The sequence below is a fragment of the Capsicum annuum genome, chromosome 6 (genome assembly GCF_002878395.1).
Source record: "Capsicum annuum cultivar UCD-10X-F1 chromosome 6, UCD10Xv1.1, whole genome shotgun sequence".
NCBI lineage: Eukaryota > Viridiplantae > Streptophyta > Magnoliopsida > Solanales > Solanaceae > Capsicum > Capsicum annuum.
In genome coordinates this window covers 221,944,462-221,964,575 of record NC_061116.1, presented here as the reverse complement: position 1 = coordinate 221,964,575, position 20,114 = coordinate 221,944,462, and the positions used below count along the sequence as shown (strand labels likewise).

General features: G+C 35.3%; 1 protein-coding gene, 1 non-coding gene and 1 pseudogene across 6 annotated transcripts; 2 read left to right on the top strand and 1 right to left on the bottom strand.

The window, feature by feature from the left end:
• Positions 1-729: 729 nt before the first annotated feature.
• LOC107875567 (probable NOT transcription complex subunit VIP2) lies at positions 730-12,047 on the bottom strand. Of its 5 annotated transcripts, none has more exons than XM_016722326.2 (14): positions 11,871-12,047; positions 10,182-10,324; positions 7,853-7,961; positions 7,600-7,778; positions 6,592-6,973; positions 4,029-4,235; positions 3,856-3,939; positions 3,050-3,138; positions 2,751-2,942; positions 1,806-2,234; positions 1,642-1,694; positions 1,509-1,550; positions 1,180-1,324; positions 730-1,090 (listed from the first exon to the last, which is right to left on the bottom strand). In XM_016722326.2, the coding sequence occupies exons 2-14, from the start codon at positions 10,197-10,199 to the stop codon at positions 1,031-1,033; spliced, it is 1,989 nt and encodes a 662-aa protein (XP_016577812.2). In that variant the 5' UTR covers positions 10,200-10,324; positions 11,871-12,047; the 3' UTR covers positions 730-1,030. The 5 variants fall into 5 exon arrangements, with proteins under 5 accessions (XP_016577812.2, XP_016577815.2, XP_047270079.1 ...); XM_016722329.2 differs by having other exon boundaries at positions 2,856-2,942; XM_047414123.1 differs by having other exon boundaries at positions 2,856-2,942; positions 11,867-12,038.
• Positions 7,853-7,933, top strand: LOC124899923. Its single transcript, XR_007057483.1, has one exon. It is a non-coding gene; the product is annotated as a small nucleolar RNA snoR35 (small nucleolar RNA).
• Positions 12,048-13,379: 1,332 nt separating the features above from the next.
• Positions 13,380-13,550, top strand: LOC124899940 (annotated as a pseudogene).
• Positions 13,551-20,114: the final 6,564 nt, after the last annotated feature.

Below are 20,114 nucleotides of genomic sequence, written 5' to 3'. Positions count from 1 at the left end.
AAGCTTTGTATGATCTGATGTAAACATAAGCCCAGGTAAGTATTTTCCGGAATAAGTAGGCAGGAGATTATAGGCTCTTTTAGTGAAAGAACTTAATTCATATTTCATAGCACGTGTTTACACCAAACAAATAGATGCAAGCCATTTTTTTTGTATGTACACATTTACCATTTTCCATGGTTTAGAAATAAGTATTCTTACCTCAATTTCTAAGACTTCAGATTAAATTGTTTGATTTGGCATAAAACCCTTGAGCCCAGCGTCTAATCTTGGAGAGGCATTCGTGCAGTTTGAGGCAGAAAAATTATGAGGACATTTACTTACAATTCTTGAAAGCTGCATTACGGATAACATGACCTTACTCCTCCATTACTGGTCCACTATAGAGCTTATAAGGTTTGTGTTGGATCTGGGGTGGGTACAAAAGTACATTAACCTCTTTTAACTTTTTTTTCTGCAGGAAAAGGAATGGACAAGAAGAAGCTGGCTGGTTGAAGAAGAACTAGGCTTCACATGTTTTGGCTAATGTTCTAAAAACGCTCATTAAGAAAAAGTAATCTTTCTAATTCTGAAAAAGAAGAAGAAAGGGGAAAAAAAAAGAGAGAGCAGCTTTCGCAACTCAAAACACTTACTTTTTTCCCTAAAAGATTGGCCAAACACTTTCTTAAAATAAGCACCCTTGGGAAAGAGAACGCTTTCGACTACAAAGAAGCTTGGCCAAACAGGTTATAAACAGTAAGACTTTCAACAAGTCACTAATATATCTATAATTATCTCAAAAATGTCAATCCCATCGATAAAAGTTAAGCTGACAGGGAAAATGAGAACACTGTACTGGATTTTTTTTTTGTTTTGACTTGCAGCATCTAAGGTTACAAGGGATAAACAACTGGGGAAAAACATTACAGTAACATTGGCCGGCTGCCCAAAAGCCCAATTGAGCTGAAAACTACAGGTGAGAAGAACTAGCTGGTTCCTAGAAAATGGTATTCTGTGAAAAATGTACAATGGTAAACCGAACATAATCTCCTTAGCGCTGAGGTAGAACAGGTCTCTTTTCCAACATTTCGTAGTGGAGTACGAAATTATCCTGCATCGGAGTTGCAGAGAAATTAGAAAACTAGGAACCTGAATTGCTACAATTAACATATATCAAAAAATGCATAATGAAATCCATACCTTGCGGATTGTCTCCCATGTGTTTGGATCAAAACAAATATAAGATCCTCTCTCATAGGCATTGGTCTTGACAAGAGGCTCCATGTTGGCAACCCTCATAAACCACAATCGATGTTCTCTGTGATAAAACCAACCCCGGTTATACCTGTATGAAATGATGCAAAAATGTTATCAAATAGATTCAACTAAGAACAAAAGCAAGCCAAATAGGTTAATCTGTAGTATGCGGCATCCCAAGAAGCAATAGAAAGCCAGATTGCTATCAAGAACTACAGTAGAATGAACGTGCTCCCTATAAAACCAATTTTTGTACAAAAGAGCGAACATACAATTCATTAGCAGCATATAATTGCGCTTCATCCTTCGGCATGCTGCAAAGAACAACAGATTGTGTTATTTCTACAATCAAATTTCATGGACAAGAACCACTGAATTGCTTATCAGAGAGAGAGAGAGACTTGCCTGTAGAAAATGTAAAACAAAGTGTCTAACTGAAACTTGGAAAAGTATGCTTGCTGCAGCCAATTCAAAACGTATCAATAGATTTTTAAAAAAGGCAGTCCAGTGCGCTAAACCTCCAGCTATGCGCAGGGTCTAGGAAAGATAAAGAAGAAGAGGCCACTCACGTTTAGAGGAGGTGGTTGCTTGGCATAATAACATTGCGGTACAGCAAATTCAGGATCACCCTTGGCAGGTTCATCAGACCATGGGGAACCAAACGTTTTGTGTAAATTTTCCGCAGAGTTCAAGTTCAATCCAAGAGTTGTTAGATCGATTCCAAGAGCAAGAGAAGTCAGATCCGGATCGCTCATTCGTATTACACTTAGCAAACCAAGCATACCAAAAGGGTCAGGAGCAGTTTGAGCCTGCATGGATTTCATGCCTTGATCCCTGTATGGCTGACCTAAAGCAGACATTTGCTGCAGTCGAAATTGGGATTGAGTCTGCTGTTGTTGTTGCTGATACTGCTGGATAAGCTGATCGTATGAACTAATACCAGAAACAGAACTAGGAGAATTAAGAGGCCGTAACCCGATACCAGGAGGTCCACCAGACTGAATCAAATAGAGCAAAAAGCGAGTAAATTATCACCTACAGCGGTATGAATACGGCTCTTGTAGCCACTACAAATTATGCATGTATAAAGCTTCTTCACCATAATACTAACAAAAACTCTTAGCTTTCCACCTCATAACTCAACTCGATCATGTTTCAAAAGCAAATGGCTCCTCTGGTAAAATCAAATTTCTGTTTTTGGAACTAGCCAATGTCCACAAGTACTCACCAAAAAAGGTATACCAGTCTCAACTCTTCCCTCAACCCCACACAAACAAGAATAAGTAAAAAGAAGAAAGGAAAAGAAACCTCCAATTAGAAACGGGGAAAGGGGAAACATGCCTTCAAATCACCTCAAATCACCTCCGTAACACACACACACACACAAAAAAAAAAAAAAAAAACACATACACAACCACCACCAGCAGACTACACCAACCCTAAATATAAAGAGAGACAAACAGAAAAAAATAAAACGAATACGAGCAAGAAAAAAATGTATAAAGGTAATGCACCTGCTGGTGATAACTCGAGTGCGATGACGGGAAGACATCTGAACCATGTAAATGTAGTGGATCCTGGTTGTTTACATTTGAAAAAGAGAGACCGCTATTACTCACCGATGAGGCATGCTGCTGCTGCTGCTGCTGCTGTGAGCGAAGCGATGAGTATGTTCCTCCCAAGTTAAAACCACCAGATCTTCCCATCTGCGCATTAGATAATGAGAAGTACAGGGCAGAGTCATGAGGCTAAAGCATTACAATTAATCACAACATTAAAATAAGTATCCAGTATTTCAGAAGTTTATGTTTACAGAGAAGTGCTGCTGCTGCATCATAGAAATAGTATTATCATGAAGTTGTTCTTTCTGGTGTAGATCCATAGCATAATCAGCATTGCCACCTGAGGAAACATGAGAACAATTCCATTAGTAAACTCCTAAAATGCAAAGCAACTAGGAACCCTCTTCCATTATCCCTTTCTAATCACCTCTATAGCTGTACATAAAGCAGATTTTTTTTTCTATAAAAAGAAAAGTCAGATCTGGAAACATCTAAAATAAAGCCCCATAAACATGCTCAAACCATAAATCCTAGCCCTGCCAGGAGGAAAAAGAGCTATACCCAAGATAAAGTCCACAACTAAGAAGCAAGGTTGACTTCTAGGGTGCACCACCAACCTCATACTAGAAATTGAGAATGTCCATTCATTTTATTTTTAATCAGGAGAATGTCCATCCATTAACACTAAAGACAAATCAGATCCTTGGCAGTGAAAATAAAATCAGATTCCTTTGCGATGAAAACAAAATCAGATTCCTTTGCGATGAAAATAAAATCAGATTCCTTCTCGATCAAAAAAATTAAAGAAAATGAAAGACTCACAGAGGTATGCAAAATTGTACTTTCAGCTCCCCTCAGCTATATCCTAACAAAACAGGGAAATGACTCATATACCTCTATTTTCCTCCCGCCACCTTTCCTTTTTGTGACCCTACTTGCCGACCTTTCCTTTTCTGACCCCACCGAACAAATTGTCACACCAAAGTTAAATGGGAGGAGTGACTTATCAACTAACTTAAGAAAGCATGACAAGAACTTTGAGCATGCATATTATCACCTTTAAATCCTGGCAAGGCCGGAAAATCTTCATTTTGAATGCTGAATTCCTGATTTTGTTGAGCAATTTGTTTTCGCAATGACCCTGAGATTGTTCCTTCCTCAGTATTCTGAATGAATAATCAAATAAAATCACTTCTGCAGATTGTCAGGAAGGAAAGGCAATTTGATTACCCAATTGTCCTTGAGGTCCTCCAGCAGAATTAGGTCGGCTGCTTAGCTGAGGGAAATCATTGATATCAAATGGAGATCCATCGTTTGAATTCACATCATTCAGCATTCCCATGGAATTAAGGTTGCCGACTGCTTGAACATGGTTCTGAGATAGACCACCAGCAGTAGGATATGAATTACCTAACATAGACATCACCTGCGGAGAGGCTGAATCCAGATGGCACCATTAGCGCAAAAGAAAGGTCAACCTACCACATAATATATAAAATAGGTGCCTAGTTCACCTCAAAACCTACAAATAAAAACTTTATGCAGTAGTAATGGCAAAAGCAGCTAAAAGTAAGTTTCATCAAAATGAATTTACAGACTTGATTTTAAAAAGAATCAAATTATAATATGTCTCGTAAACACTGATGAAATCCTAGAAAGGTTATCAATTTGAGGTCTATCGTGGGGATAAAGGACTCATCAAATGAGGAGAAGAAAACCAAGCAAAGGTTCAAATAGCCAATAACTTTATAAGGAGGTAGATGAAGAATGAAGTAGAAATGATTAAAACACTAAAACTAGCTTAATGCGAAAATTCGATTTACTTGAAATTACTCTTGTTAGGCTATAAGAAAAAGACGAAAAAGATTAAATAGAACTAGCTCCCTCACAATACAGTTAGAGGCACATAAACCAACTAGCATCCGAACTAATACAATTGTATATGGATTCTCTCAGATATTTTAAACCAAATGAAGGGATTATCCACTGCAGTTTTTCACTTGAGGTGCATAAACCATCCGGGCGCTGTAAATATAAACATAACCTTCTCATTGTAAAGGAAATAAAGTGAACATGTAGATTTACAATCCATATGTAAATAATTTAGCATATGAACATATATACACCCATATTTACTCTTTTCCTGATTCCCCCTCCTTTCCTTCTTTCCCTAATTAGAGTCAAGCAACAAAAGTGAGGAAAAGGGGAAATGGAGTGTAATACACTTATTTTACTTTTGTGCAACCTATCCTTTTTTAAAAAAGAAATTAAATAACTTCTCTAATTTTTGTCATAGTCTTGCTTTGTATTATTTTTGGTGTAAACAGAATGTATTAGCCCAAGCAGAAGATATTTTTCAAGTCTTAGATTACTTGTGACTTTAGACTTTATAGGGGTACATGTAGTTTGTAAAACTTTTGAAGGGGTACTACATAGTTTTGGATGTAGTTACACCTGCGAATATATAGATTACATTTTACCTTCCTAAGAAAAAAAAGTCTTTGACATATTTTGAACTGGGGAGGGTCATTTTCATTGTCGTATACTTGTATTTTTCAAGAAGAGAAGTTTAGAACCTATCCCACTCTCATAAGGTGAAATGGCATACAAACAGTTCCACTTTAGTTCATAATGAGACTCATTTATATATTTTAGAAGGTCAAGAAGGTTATGTACCACAAACCCAAAGCTAAGGGCAATGATTTGCATCTAACCTCCCTCAATGAAAAGGAATGGAAGACTTTTCATATGGAAAAAACTTCTATCTATAACCAGCTATCCGGAAACAGTGTTTGGGAAAACGAGAAGTGGGAAAAGGCAATGAGGGCTCGCTTCACCCAAGCGTGAAGCAAAGCGCACAATTTTTTCAACTGAAGCGATGTTTTAATATAAAAAGAAAATATTGAATTTGACATATAAAAATAACCAAGAACTCAATAGAGATGACATATTAACCAGATCTTTCAATTCTTAAATTAAAAAGTAAACAATAGATACTAGAACCAGATTAAAAAGCTTGAAAAAAAACAGAGAATCAAGAGAGGAAAGGAGAAAAGAAGAGAAGAGAAGAGAAAGCAGAGGAGAAAGAAGAGAAAATAAGTCAAAAAGAATAAGTCGAAGAGAAGAAGAAGAGAAAAGGCATGGAAACAGAGGAGAAAAGAAGAGAAAAAAATCGAAAAAGGAGGAGAAGAGGAAATCGAAGAAGGTTTATAAGAGAAGAAAACTTACCTTGAAACCCTAGAATTGCAGAAGAAGACCAGCGATGAAGATGCTTGTCTGTGGCAATTGTTTAAATATTAGACCTAAAATTAACCTTTATTTCAATTAAATTTCCAAAAATATTGCTTTTTCCACAAAAGCAACACTCACGCCTCAACTCGCTTCTCACTTCTTCTGTTACTGAAACAATATATTTTCTGATCTCACCTCGCTTCAAGCGACAAAAGTCCTTGATCCGTCACCTCAACTCATTTCACACTTCAAGTGTTGAAGGGAGCACTTTTAATAACACTGCCTACAAAGAATATCCTATTCTTTTTTCAAGTTAGAGCTACATAAATTTGAGTTCATCTATTTTAAGAAACAGACCAAAAGAAGATACAAAAAGAAGATTATTAAATAACTGTCTATATTTAATATTAGGATTTCATCCAAAAAAGAACAAAACTAGATTCTATCAAGTATGAAAATAACGCCAGAGGAAGTATTGAATTTTAAAACCGAGAACAGACATCAAGATGAAGAGAACTAGCAAAACTAGAAGAGAACTTATAAACATTTTAGGTTAATTTACCTTGCTGCATAACACCACCCATTAACCTATTAGATCCTTGAACATTTAAATTTCCAGAACCAGTGTTCGCAGTCAAATTTAGTCGAGAAGCAAGACCAGGCACAGACAATCCTGCACCAGAGCTGATGCTTCTCCCAATGTTGCCTCCACCGACTATATTTCCAACTGAGTTTGACATCCTTGGACCTGCATTTCCCAAAAGTGGGGACATCCCAAGGCCTTGAACAGAACTTCGATTACCAATTGCTGCAGAGGTTGGAAGAATCCCCGGAATAGAACCCCCAACACCACTAGTGTTACTACTATATCCCGGGTTACCAACAACACTCATACCACCCCTACTTGTCATGCCAGAATGACCATGAGAACTTCCCTGGGACATCTGCATCAGAGATGGGCAACCCAATGACGATTGCGTTCTAGAGTGTGTGAGTGTGTGAATACAGAATGAGAAAAAAAGAAACAGAAGCAGGAAAAGTTCAGAAAATTCTAATCGATGCTTGAAATGGTTTAAGCAAATATTAGAAGTATGCCTCTCAAGAGCTTCTCTAGAATCTCCATTTCCAAAATCATAATACAACATTTCAAAAGCAAATCTTCTTTCCCACTTCTCAAAAAAGCATCTTCTCCACCATCTCAAACTATGCTTTCACCAAGTGCAGGAGAGAGACAAAACTAAGAAAGTATAAAAATCAGTCCCTCCATTCCTTTTTGTTATATATATACTAAACATAGTTTTTCCTAAATACTTATCAATTTAATAAATCAAGAAAGAATTGATTATTCTTTTAAAATTTTGCCCCTAACATTAACTATTCTAGAATTAAGAGGCATGCAAATGGATAAAGTTAAAGATAAATAAGGGATGTATTAATCAAATCACATGCCTAAAGGGAGTACCATCTTAAAAAGGAACAGAGGGAGTACCATCTTAAAGGGATTTAGTCTATATATTTTCCATTGTTTAGGTAATCCACAAGCAAAAAGAAATAGAAATAATACACAAACCTGTGAAAGGGCTACCGGAATATTATTTGATGCAAAACGACCGCCAGCGAGACTATTCCCAGATTGTTGGACCCCACTTGAAGGGACATTATTTATTGCTGTATTTCTTGAACCAAGTGTACCCGGCATGTTAGGAACATTGAAACTCCCATGAATGTTATGAAGGCCCTGAATACTTCCTGAAAGGAAGAAGTTCTCTCGTAAATTTTGCTTGAAAAATCAGAAAGCAGTGACAATACAGAAAACAACTCACCAGAGTGATGATAAAGGGGGGAGGCTGCACCAGATTGAGGAGAGAAAGATGAAGGAAATGAGCGTCCGGTGTTGTCGGGAAGATTTGATGCCGCCCCATTCAGAGATGACTACAACCAAATCGAATAAGTTTGAGTGTGGACCACTAAATATTAGAGCAATCAGCAATACCCATTTAATGCATCAATGCGTCATCTAATACTGATGCGAACAAATTCAGCAGTCAAAAGGAAACACATCATGCCTAGACAAGGTCCATAATTTTATGTCGCATTATGCAACCACACGCTTAAAAACGACAAACTTTGACGATGTCCAATATGTGAATAGGCAAGATATTCTAGGAAAACAAGAGCTGTCTAAATTGGCTATATATGTATTAATTTAACTAAAGTGTACGTCAGAACTGCATTACTGACGTGTCATGAAAACAAAATGCCAGGGGATCCATCAAAATCAGATCTCATATTTTAATAGTAATGCAGCCAAAAAAGGTACTCCACATTTTGGAAGTTCCAATGACAAGCTCAGCACCTCACCTATTCTAATGAAACTACCGGAAAGTATCTTGACACTCTGTGTTGTACCTTTACCAAACAATTAATGTCAGTTACCTCAAAAACTTACAATCTGCATTTTGTTCCATAGCAAAGTTCCACTATAAATTTAATGTTTAGCTTCTAAACTCCACAAATATGACCAAATGAAGTAACTAAATCTAAACTCTGGAAAGATATGCGCACTTTGTTCCAGAGGAAACTAGAAGAAAATAACATGACTCTATTCTTTACCAAATAGTTGATGTTAGTTTACCTTCGCAAAGATACTTATATTTTCGTTCTATATCAAAGTTTCCATTCAAAAATTGATAGAAGGGCAGCCTGATGCATTAGGATTCCGCTAAGCACAGGACTTGAGAAGGGATCGAACCATATTGGATCTACGTAAGCATCCTTACCTTGCATTTCTGCAAACTGCGGGATTTCCTAAGAAATTTATGTTGGATTAAAAAGGCTATGCTCCCAAATAGGATAAAAAAGATTACTGAAACTAAGTTCGCATTACGAGTAACTTGGTTCGGAGGATCCGGAGTGCCCAACAAATATTTATAGACGTATATTCGGGGAGGCCTAAATGACATATGTATAGATATAGTGACAGATCAAACCGAGCATATTAGAATATGGTTCTCGTGCAAGGAATGAAAGAAGGAATACTTCAATGATTGTATCACCTAGTGAATTTAGTTTTAGCTAACACCTAGTGTAACGAAAGGGAATCACATAACATTTTCTTTTGTGATAAGGTAAACGTGACACCTATAAATAAATTTCATTCTTATCAAAAGAAATGGCATGGCCAAATGTAAGAACTGTAATGATATACCAAAAGAAGCCGTACTCACCCAACATGAACTAGTATACCTGAATGTGAAGAGAAAGAGCGAGGGGGAAAGAGAAAGGGAAAGAATTGTACGCAACCGAAAATTCAATGATGGACACTGAAAAGCACAAACTAGCATTTATGGACTAATTGTTGAAGGAGCGGTGTGAGGCTAAAAGCTAATGCATTGGAAGGAAATGACAATTTGCATTGAGAAAGCAACAAGTGAAGCTTTAGGTGTTCAAGGCCGCATCATGACCACAAAGATCCTGGTGATAGAATGATGAGATACACCCAAAAAAAAAACTATTAAAGCACAACGGGACTATAGGATGTTTTCAACAGCAAAAGAACCCTTTTAAGGAATATAAGAGAGTCAAAAGAGAAGCTAATATGGTTTTCTTTTAAAGGTAAAGAAGCTAATATGGTTATTACTGAAGCTCGACGAAAGAACTTAGAATATAAGTTGACACGATCCAGAGAGAAGGGTTGAAAACTTGAACAAGGTTAATGTGTATTAAATTATTCCCCATAAGTCTTGACAAGAGACAGTGAGATCAGAAGATATTATTTGACCAACTGCTCAACATAAATTACAAGGATCAATAGCTTTTGTAAAAAAGAATGATCTAGCACCGTTAACAATACCATCATTAAAGTAATGAACATAGAGTAAAAGTTAATCAACTTAAACAAAATAAATTTTCATCACAGATAAAAATCTTAACAAAACAAACAAAATATAATTGATAGCACCAATAAAATCTTTACCTTTACAGTGATATAGAAATAGTTTTGAACATTCAAGTGATTAGGTAGACAGACATGGGTATATGTTCTTCCAGAAAGAGGAAAGTGACAAAAAGAACTCAACCGAAAAGGCAACAAATACAAGAAAGGAACACGAGTATCAAAATACAATGAACTCTGTGTAGAAAGATGAATACATTGAGTATCCCTGACATTGCAGAAATGTCAAGAGGTCATGCAGAATATTTTCCTTGTCGTACAGAAGCTTCCTTTTCCTTTTCTTCTGAAAGGTTTTGGGAGAATATTTTTGAAGCCTTTCCAATGTGTAATTACTGATTATCTGTAAACCAATGCAAATGAAATAGGCAGTCAAAATATACTATAATCTTTAACATCAAAACTATTAACTATTAAAGGATGGGGGGGTTAACAAACCTTGAAACAAGCACCAAGCACATAAATACACCCTTAAACGTGCAAATTATAAAGCACCGACTCTGCCTTAAAATAATTCATTTTAAGAATAAAACTCTACAACAACTGATATATATCGAACACAATTACAAGAGCTCAGTTTCACCTTGAAACTCTTTCCATTTCATACAAGAGAACAAGACAACAGTGCATAAGAGCAGTGGAGTATCATATCTACTGTAAAACAGTCTGTCCGTATAATAAAAGTCTAGAACAATTGATAAATCGAACACCCTTACACGAGCTCAATTTCACTAATTTGTAGCAAAGAGGGAGAAATTAAACAAACAGGGAAGTCATTTAAAAAGGTACAACTTATTAAGTTTTAAAACATTGAGTATGACGATTTCCATCTCTTTTGGCTCAAGTGTAAAACGAAAAGTAGTATATTTTGTTGATGACATACAAATAGAATTATGAGTAACATAAAAGTTCACATTAATATAAGTTAAATTCTCGTATTTTTCATTCTTGCACATTTTCTTTTTGATAAATATGGTGTCCAGAACAGCTTCCGCACACCTCAATTAATTCCACGAGATACATGCCACCTCCACCTGCAATAAGTACCAGGTAACTTCCACTTCTTACACATTTTTTCTATTGTGCAACAGAGCTCAATAACATACAACACAATTAGGAAGCATCCAGTAGGTACCTAAATTGCTCTATTTCCCTTTTTAATAAGACTGAAAATCAGGATCAAGGCATTAACTCAAGAGATAACCTCCATCGCATTTAGTATTTGAACACTTGACCACTTTTAACACATTTCAAATCAGTATTCGATCCATTTTATTAAAGGTTAAACCTTTATTTATATAAACAAATCCGCGAGTTGATACGTTTTACCATGACCAGGTACGAAAGGTCAAACGATTATACGTTACATTGCCAGCACTAAAGCAAACCAGTATGTACTATAACTATTTTAAAAAATTACCATCGCCATCCCACAATGACATGCTAAAATTTCAAACTTAAATAAAGCATTCACATTTATTTCTACTCTTCCTCACCGTAGAACCACCGCCACCACCACAAAAAAAAGAAAAAAACTGACGTTTACACTTCTTTTCTCTTTATTTAATTAAATTCGATACACATTACTACAAGTGAAAAAGAAAAAGCTTCAGAACATTTACTCCAATCAAATTAAATCAATGAAACACATCAGCATCAATCAAACAAAACTAAAAACCACAACAATTACCAGTCTTCCACACTCAAACTACCTCAAACCTATCGCCGAAGCAAAAATAAATAGGAAAAATTAAACATATAATCAAGTAAAACATTAGCATACAAGTCATACGAATTGAAAAAGAAAAACTATACAAAATCGCAAGCTATATATATAATTAATTAATTCATTAACACAGAGAAATGACGTTAGCGAAGGTATTACCAACCAGTGTAGAGAAAGAGCGAAAAAAGGGGCAGAGATCTGTGAGAAGAGAGATTTGTTGTAGTGATGTTTGAAAGTGGTGATAAAGATGGAATTAAACAGAAACAGAAAAAATGTGAATAAAGGTTTGGGAAAGGCCCGAAAACACTCAAAATTTTGTAAAAGCCCAAAAATAAGTTGTTGTTCGCCCCGAAGTCGATAGGGATGGAGACACGTAGAACTCATGGACATAATCTTTTTTGTCCATTTTTGCCCCTCGCCAGTGCGCGCTAAAATATACAAGTGATCAAAGCACCTCCTTTTTTTTCTTTAGAAATACAATGAATAAATTTGAAAAATGGACTATTTATGTAATATCTATTTAGGTAATGTGAATATAGTGTGGTGTAGTAATAACATAATGAAGATCTAGACGCCAAAGTATAATAGTATAGGGAAAATTTAGACTAAAAAATGTACTATTGATGAAGCATCGTCGCATTTGCTTTAACATTTTTATTTAAAGTGCAATAGTATAATGAAATTCTAGACTCTAAAGTATACGTTCGTTAAAGATAGTCTCCACCTCCTCTTTTTTCGTTTAGTTTAGAGAATAATAATATAGTGAAAATTTACTTTTTAAAAGAAAACACCGGTTGGAAGCTAAGTGATCCTCCCCTTCCTTTTCATTAAAGTTAAGTTATGAGTCAAAGACAAATCTAATTTTTTTATTGCACAATAATAATAAAAAATTATTGTGAAACTTGACCGTAATTTTTGTGTGAATCCTGAATTGGATAATTATTAGTACTTTTCAAAATTAAGCATAGATAGTGAAGTGAAAGGCTGATTGAAAAACAATGCATAGTTTATAAAGGAACAAGAAACGCACACATATATGTTTGTGTATCTTGTGCCATTGATGTATAATCTTAGCTATTGAAAATCAAATAAAGCAAACAATATTGAAATCTAACTCAACTTAGAAAATGTATAAGTACTCCCTAAATGAAACACTTTTTCTAATTTAGTAGATATGAAAGGAAAATCAATGAATTATCTTTCCCTAGATAGTAAATTATCTTTAAAATGTTGAACTCTATTTAATTGTAAGGTTACATAGCAAATAATTATCGTTTTTTCTTTTGTAAACTTCCAAGAATTAAAAGGTGGGATTTTTGAGATGATTAAGGATTGTTATATTTGCTTATCTTTGTGATAGCATTTTGTATGACTAGTACCAAATCGATGATAACAAAACAAAAGAGTAGCAGAAGTTGTATAAAAAAAGTATAAATAACACAAATACCAACCCTTTTGGAAGTAATTACACTCTCTCACAATCTTTAATTACTTTACTCTCTCTCCCTATTAATATACATATAGCATAGCCGATATATACATAGCCTTTTGTGTATATGTTGAGATTTTTGTAATATGTTTAGGGAGTTGAGATTTTTATAATATTGAAAACATAAATTATCTATTTGTATAATTTTTAGTATAAAAAAATAGGCTAGTGCTACATGGATCCATACTTACTTGGACGGGATAAATAGGTGATCATGAAGGCTCGTAGCCTAGATTGGTGACCACCGTGGCACCATTGCACTTTGGAGGGATACCCGCCTAAGATTTACCCAAGTGAGAGAGTCTACTTTATAATAACTTGTGGTGGTGGAGCCTGCGTTCGCACGGCCCCTGCCCAATTCTCAGTCCAAATGTTTTGGTGGCCCAACTACGTTTTGGCCCAAGTGACTGGTGCAAGTTTGGTCCAGGTAACGGAGACGTTTCATCAATATGGTTCGGCTGAATTGCTTTTTCTCTTTTAACAGGAAACTGGAGGGCATATTCTAAATGTACACATAATTAGGTGTGAGCATAGTATGGTATATATCGAATTACCATATCGAATCAAAATTTTTGATACTGTGATCTTGGTATTATGGTATTTGGTATGATATATGATATATATTTTAAATTTTTTTGGTATATGATACAACAACAACAACATACCCAGTATATTCCCACATAGTGGGGTCTGAGGAGGGTAAAATATACGCAGTCCATACCACTACCTCCGACGGGGGTAGAGAGTCTGTTTCCGATAAACCCCCGGCTCAGGATCAAGGACTGTAGACCAACAGACAAGCAAAACGATAAAATAACATAGCACCAACATCCACAAAAATAAAGTATAATTAACCAAAAGACGAGCATTATGTTAAAGCAACAAAGAATCAACATTCACAACAAGAAGAATAGTTAACACACCAAGGACCCTCCGTCCCCCAAACCTAGAGCTACCAACCAAGCTACTCTTAACCCTCCTATCTACAGAGTACGACTCGACCCCACTCCTTAGCCCTTTAGCTTAATACTTTTCTTCCAAACCTACCTATCGAGGGTCATGTCCTCAGTAAGCTGTAACTGTTCCATGTCACGTCTAATCACTCCTCTCCAGTACAACTTAGGTCTACCCCTACCCCACTTGAAATCCTCCAAGGCCAACCTCTCACACCTACGAATTGGGGCATCCGTGCCCCTTCTCATGACATGGCCAAACCATCTCATCCTCACTTCCCGCAAATTATCCTCTACCGAGACCACTCCCACCTTCTCCCGAATAGTCTCATTCCTGACCCTGCCAGCCCTCGTAAATCCACACATCCAACACAACATTCTCATTTCCGCCACCTTCAACCTTTAGACGTGAGAACTCTTAACCGGATAGCACTCAGCCCCGTATAACATGGCCGACCGGACCGCAGCTCTATAAAATTTACCTTTAAGCTTAAGAGGCACCTTCTTATCGCACAAAATTTCCGAGGCAAGCCTCCATTTCATCCAACCTGCCCCAATACGGTAGGAGACATCCTCATCAACACTATTACTTAGTATTAGTGTAACAATGTTTAGACATTGAAACTTTTGCTACTCTATTTTGATTGTAATGTCTTTTTTTGTGTAATTGACTAACAAAAGGAGTTGTTTGTATTTCTTTTTGAATATTCTACATGTGTAATGGGTATTTACGATACAACTGAGGCGTGCTTTTGAAAAGTCGAAGTAATAATATTCTAGTATACGAATATATATTGTCGAAATTGAACAAACTATGATTACCGATTACTATACCACAAAACACCAAAACTGAACATCAAAATATCGCACCATACCGAATTAATATGGTATGATAATGATATAGTACTTTTAAAGACCGAATATCGAAACTACCGTAGAAGTTTCAAATACTGTACCATACTTATACCATGCACACCCTACACATAATGATGCATTAGTTAATTTATAAAATACTATTCCAATTATGTGGGAATGTGCTGTGATTAAAAGAATTCTTGAGAAAAAATAATATTATTAAGATGGTTAATTATCATTCATCCTTTTCTTTTTTGAAAAGACAAAAGCATAGAAAGTAGAAATTCAAATGAAGCATGAGCATAGCAAGTGAACAATCTAAGTGAAACTAACCATAGTAAAGTTATGGTTACGCAGAATTCCTAGCTAAAGAATATGATTCAATATTCAATAACCAAAAGTAAAAATTCAACTTTTGCCTCGAAATCTTTACCACTCTAGTGTAAAGTATCAGGGATAGTTTGACCCTTAGACACTTTCAAAACTTATTTTGGCATTTAGATACAAATCTTGAAAAATTAGGTGTTTAGACACATTTATGACATCATCCATTCTTACATACAAATATGTCACACAAGTTTTAAACTTTACACTTTAGTCCCCCACCTCATCCATTTAATATTTCCCACCTTTTTTTTTTGTATTTCCATCATTTTTTTATATTTTCTATTTTAATTTAGAAAATTGTCCAAGAAGCCACCTATAGGAGCTCCCTTTTTCACCAATAATTTCTGATTCCAGTTGTAGACACGTGATTTTGATCCTCCCGAGTTTAATATATATATTTTTTAATATTAAATATTTGTATTTGATATAATATTATTTAAAGTCTTATTTTATTTTAATAAATTTTTAGTTAAAAGGTAAATATCTAAATGAAGTTAATTTTAGGATATTATTTTATTTTTATTTCAATTAAAAAAAATACTATAAAAAATAAAAAATAAAATATGTTTCGTTTAAAAAAAATAAGTTAGTAATTTTAGTACTATCTTAATTATATTTATTTTTGGCTAATATATTTTTGCACAGGACCCTCCTGAAGAATGAAAATTTATATATTGATATGGGAATTTATCCAAATGGGAATATATATATTGATATGACGAAGGCATTTCATTTTCCTATCCAAATGTTGTGTCATCCTTTGTTACCCCTTTGAGCTTTAATTTTATTTTATTTCGCACCTCTCTTTTGGAATCAAAATAGAGTTTGAAAAATAAAAAAGAGAGTGTCAAGAAAAATGGAGTTAGAAAATGTCAAGAAAAAGTGAAGTCAGAAAAAATATCAAGAAGAAAATGAAATCAGAAAAAAATGTTAAAAAAAAAGTGGACTTGAAAAAAAAATCTCAAAAAGAGAAGAATCAAAGGAAAGAAAAATGAGATCCCAGGTTCATTGAAAAAACAACAACTAGATAATGATTTTCCTGAACTACGTTTGACCTGATTCTTGCTATGACAAGATATGTAGGCAACCCTACTCTGGGGTTCAATCCAACCAAAAGAAAATTTAAGTTACCCAGAATGAAATAAAACTGGGGCAAAAGTTTATTTTCTTAAAAGAGTTGATTCCAAAAGTTGTATATTTTACCCAATGTTGTGTAAATTTTGAGCCCCATGCCGATCTTTCTTTCTATCACATTCCAAAAGCCAAGTTACAACCAAAGAAAGACCTTCAGATCAATCTTTGAAAATGTCAAGGCTAAGCATGTTATGGGTGCATGATACTTCATATTTTGAGTGTTATTTTCTAAAACCAAAAAATGAAAATGAGAGAGTCTGATTGGTGAAAATCCTTTTGGGCATCATAAGGCGATTGTGAGTTGTGAGATCAATAAAAATGAGAGTCTTATTGGTAAAAGTCTTTATGGGCACCATAAGACGACACTGAGTTGAAAAAGAAAAGAAAATGGGAGCGACTTGTTAGCGAAAACCCATCGAGGTCATGTCACTAGCCTAAGGAGGATTGTAATCTAGAGGGAACAAGTTCAAGAATGACTCCCTTTCAAATTCAATAAGTGGGCAAAAAGTGATAGTGATTAGTTTGGGTAAATCAGGTTGTTTAATTCAAAATGCAGTCATAATCACTGGAATCAGCTGCCACACTCAGAGAAGTTTTTCTTTCTTTCATTTTTTTTTTTAAAAAGATATCTATTATCTTTTTCTTTTCTTTTTGTTATTATTTTTTTTTGTGTGTCTCTGTCGTCAAATGAAAAATCAATATCGTCATCTTTCACGTATTTTGAGTCAAATTTATGTCAAGATAAGTGAGAAAGAACTTCAAAACTTGTTACCAACTCCTTCAGTTGTGCAAAACAAGACAAATATCAACACACAAAGATGACATGTTTCAAAAATAAAGCAAAGTATTTAAGAATGCTTGTCACCCGATAGTTTTTGGACTCATGAAAGTATAAGGGATATATTTGAACTTAAACCTAGAGGCATCATGCAGGAGAAATAAGATTTGAGTCAAGCGATTTTGGTAGTCAGAAATTGGGGTCAATACTACAACAAGTCAACGATACTTATCAATGATTGAAATGGAGTTGAGTATGACAAATGCAAGAGTGGTCACCTCAATAGCCAGATGCCACAAATCAACCACTACGTTTTAAAATTATAATTGGTCTTTGTTTGAAATAGAGAGAAATTTGCCCTCAATTCAAATGCTTTAAAGTTTAGATATCAACAAGATGGAATTTCTCACTTTTGCAAATGCAAGAGGCAATATTTTTACACATATTTAGTAATCACAATCATAGTGAAAACTCATCATCCTATACCCCTAGGAGATGGACTTTCTTGTTTGGGTAAGTTATTATTCATTTGTTAGTTGATGCACTTCCTAACTTGAGCTTTAACTTCTAGAAGATGCGCTTTCTAGTTGAGTCATTTCAATTAACCATTAGGAGACACACTTCCTAGGTAGAGTATGTCTAGTTTCATTTGTTAGGTGATGCACTTCGTAACTTGAACCACCACTCCTAGAAGACGCACTTTCTAGTCGAGTCATTTCATTTAACTCTTAGGAGACGCACTTCTTAGTCTGAATAAGTCAGTTTTCATTTGTTACGTGAAGCACTTCCTAACTTGAACCTTCACTCCTAGAAGACGCACTTTCTAGTCGAGTCATTTTATTTAACCCTTAGGAGACACACTTACAGGTCTGAATAAGTCAGTTTTCATTTGTTAGGTGAAGCACTTTCTAACTTGAACCATCACTCCTAGAAGACGCACTTTCTAGTCGAATCATTTCATTTAACCCCTAGAAGACGCACTTCCTAGTTTGAGTAAGTTAGTTTTCATTTGTTAGGTGAAACACTTCCTAACTTAAACCATCACTCCTAGAAGACACACTTTATAGTTGAGTCATTTCATTTAAACCCTAGAAGATGCACTTCCTAGTCTGAATAAGTTAGTTTTCATTTGTTAGGTGAAGCACTTTCTAACTTAAACATTCACTCTTAGAAGATGCACTTTCTAGTTGAGTCCTTCAATTTAACTCTTAGGAGACACACTTTCTAATTTTGGTCATCAGTTTTACACTGATGAGACACATTTCTTTAGCAGAGCTTTGATTTACACTCTTTACTGTACTTTTCAAAAGTTGTGATCTGATGACACTCGCAAAATTTAGTAGTGCAAACTGGGATAAAATTTTGTTCGTGTTTACTGGAATTTATTTTATGCTCAGGACCCTCCCGAAGAATGGTACAGGACCCTCCTGAAGAATGGAAATTTACTTTATGCTCAGGACCCTCCTGAAGAATAGGACAGGACCTTCTTAAAGAATGAGAATTTATTTTATGCTCAGGACCCTCCTGAAGAATGAGACAGGACCCTCCTGAAGAATGGAGAATTTATTTTATGCTCAGGACCCTCCTAAAGAATGAAAATTTACTTTTTGCTCAGGACACTCCTGAAGAATGGGACAGGACCCTCATGAAGAATGGGGAATTTATTTTATGCTCAGGACCCTCCTGAATAATGAGACAGGACCCTCCTGAAGAATGGGGAATTTATTTTATGCTCAGGACTCTTCTGAAGAATGGGAATTTACTTTTTGCTCAAGACCCTCCTGAAGAATGCTTCTGAAGAATGGGACAGGACCCTCCTGAATAATGAGACAGGACCCTTCTGAAGAATGAGAATTTATTTTATGCTCAGGACCCTCCTGAAAAATGGGACAGGAACCTCCTGAAGAATGGGAAATTTATTTTATGCTCAGGACCCTTCTGAAGAATGGGACAGGACCCTCCTGAAGAATGGGGAATTTATTTTTGCACAGGACCCTTTTGAAGAATGGGAGTTTACTTTTTGCTCAGGACCTTCCTGAAGAATGAGAATTTATTTAATGTCCAGGACCCTCCTGAAGAATGGGATGTTATTTTTCTGCTTCACTTTTTATTTTGAGTTCAGGAACATATTTGAAAACTCAGAAAAAAGAAGTCCAGGAACTCTCCTGAAGAACAAGGTGAAGAAAAAGAAAGTCTAGGAGTCCGCCTGAATAACAGAGTGAAGAAAGAGAAAGTTCAGGAGCCCGCCTGAAGAACAGGGTGAAGAAATTGCAAGTCCAGGAGCCCGCCTGAAGAACAAGGTGAAGAAATCGAAAGTCAGGAGCCCGCCTGAAGAATAGGATAAATTTTCAAGTTCAAGTCATGAAGATTTAAATCAAGATTTCAGAGATTGCAATTTTTATTTCATCTTATTTTTGATAGTCATTTGAATGTAAAAGACAAAAGTCATTAACCAAAAACTCGACGGAATCTCACTCGACCTTTATCTTTTTCTCTCACTTTTTACCTCTGAACTACATGTGACCTGATTCCCTTAAAACCTGAGTTATGTAGGCGGTCCAAAACCAGTACTCGGTCATATCTTTTATTTTATTTTATCTTTACTTTAGAATATTCGGAGGGTCAAAAGTCATCTCTTTGTCTACTTCTTTGTATGAAAACTCTTTGAGATTTCAAACAAAGAGGGGCAAAATGTAGACACGTGATTTTGACCCTCCCGAGTTTAATATATATATTTTTTAATATTAAATATTTATATTTGATATAATATTATTTAAATTCTTATTTTATTTTAATAAATTTTTAGTTAAA

Coding starts and splice junctions, on each gene's coding strand:
- LOC107875567 (XM_016722326.2), bottom strand. Junction 6,974..7,599: donor TTCCGGTAGCCCTTTCACAG/GTTTGTGTATTA, acceptor TCTCTGATGCAG/ATGTCCCAGGGAAGTTCTCA. Junction 2,943..3,049: donor TGCAGCAGCAGCACTTCTCT/GTAAACATAAAC, acceptor TCTAATGCGCAG/ATGGGAAGATCTGGTGGTTT.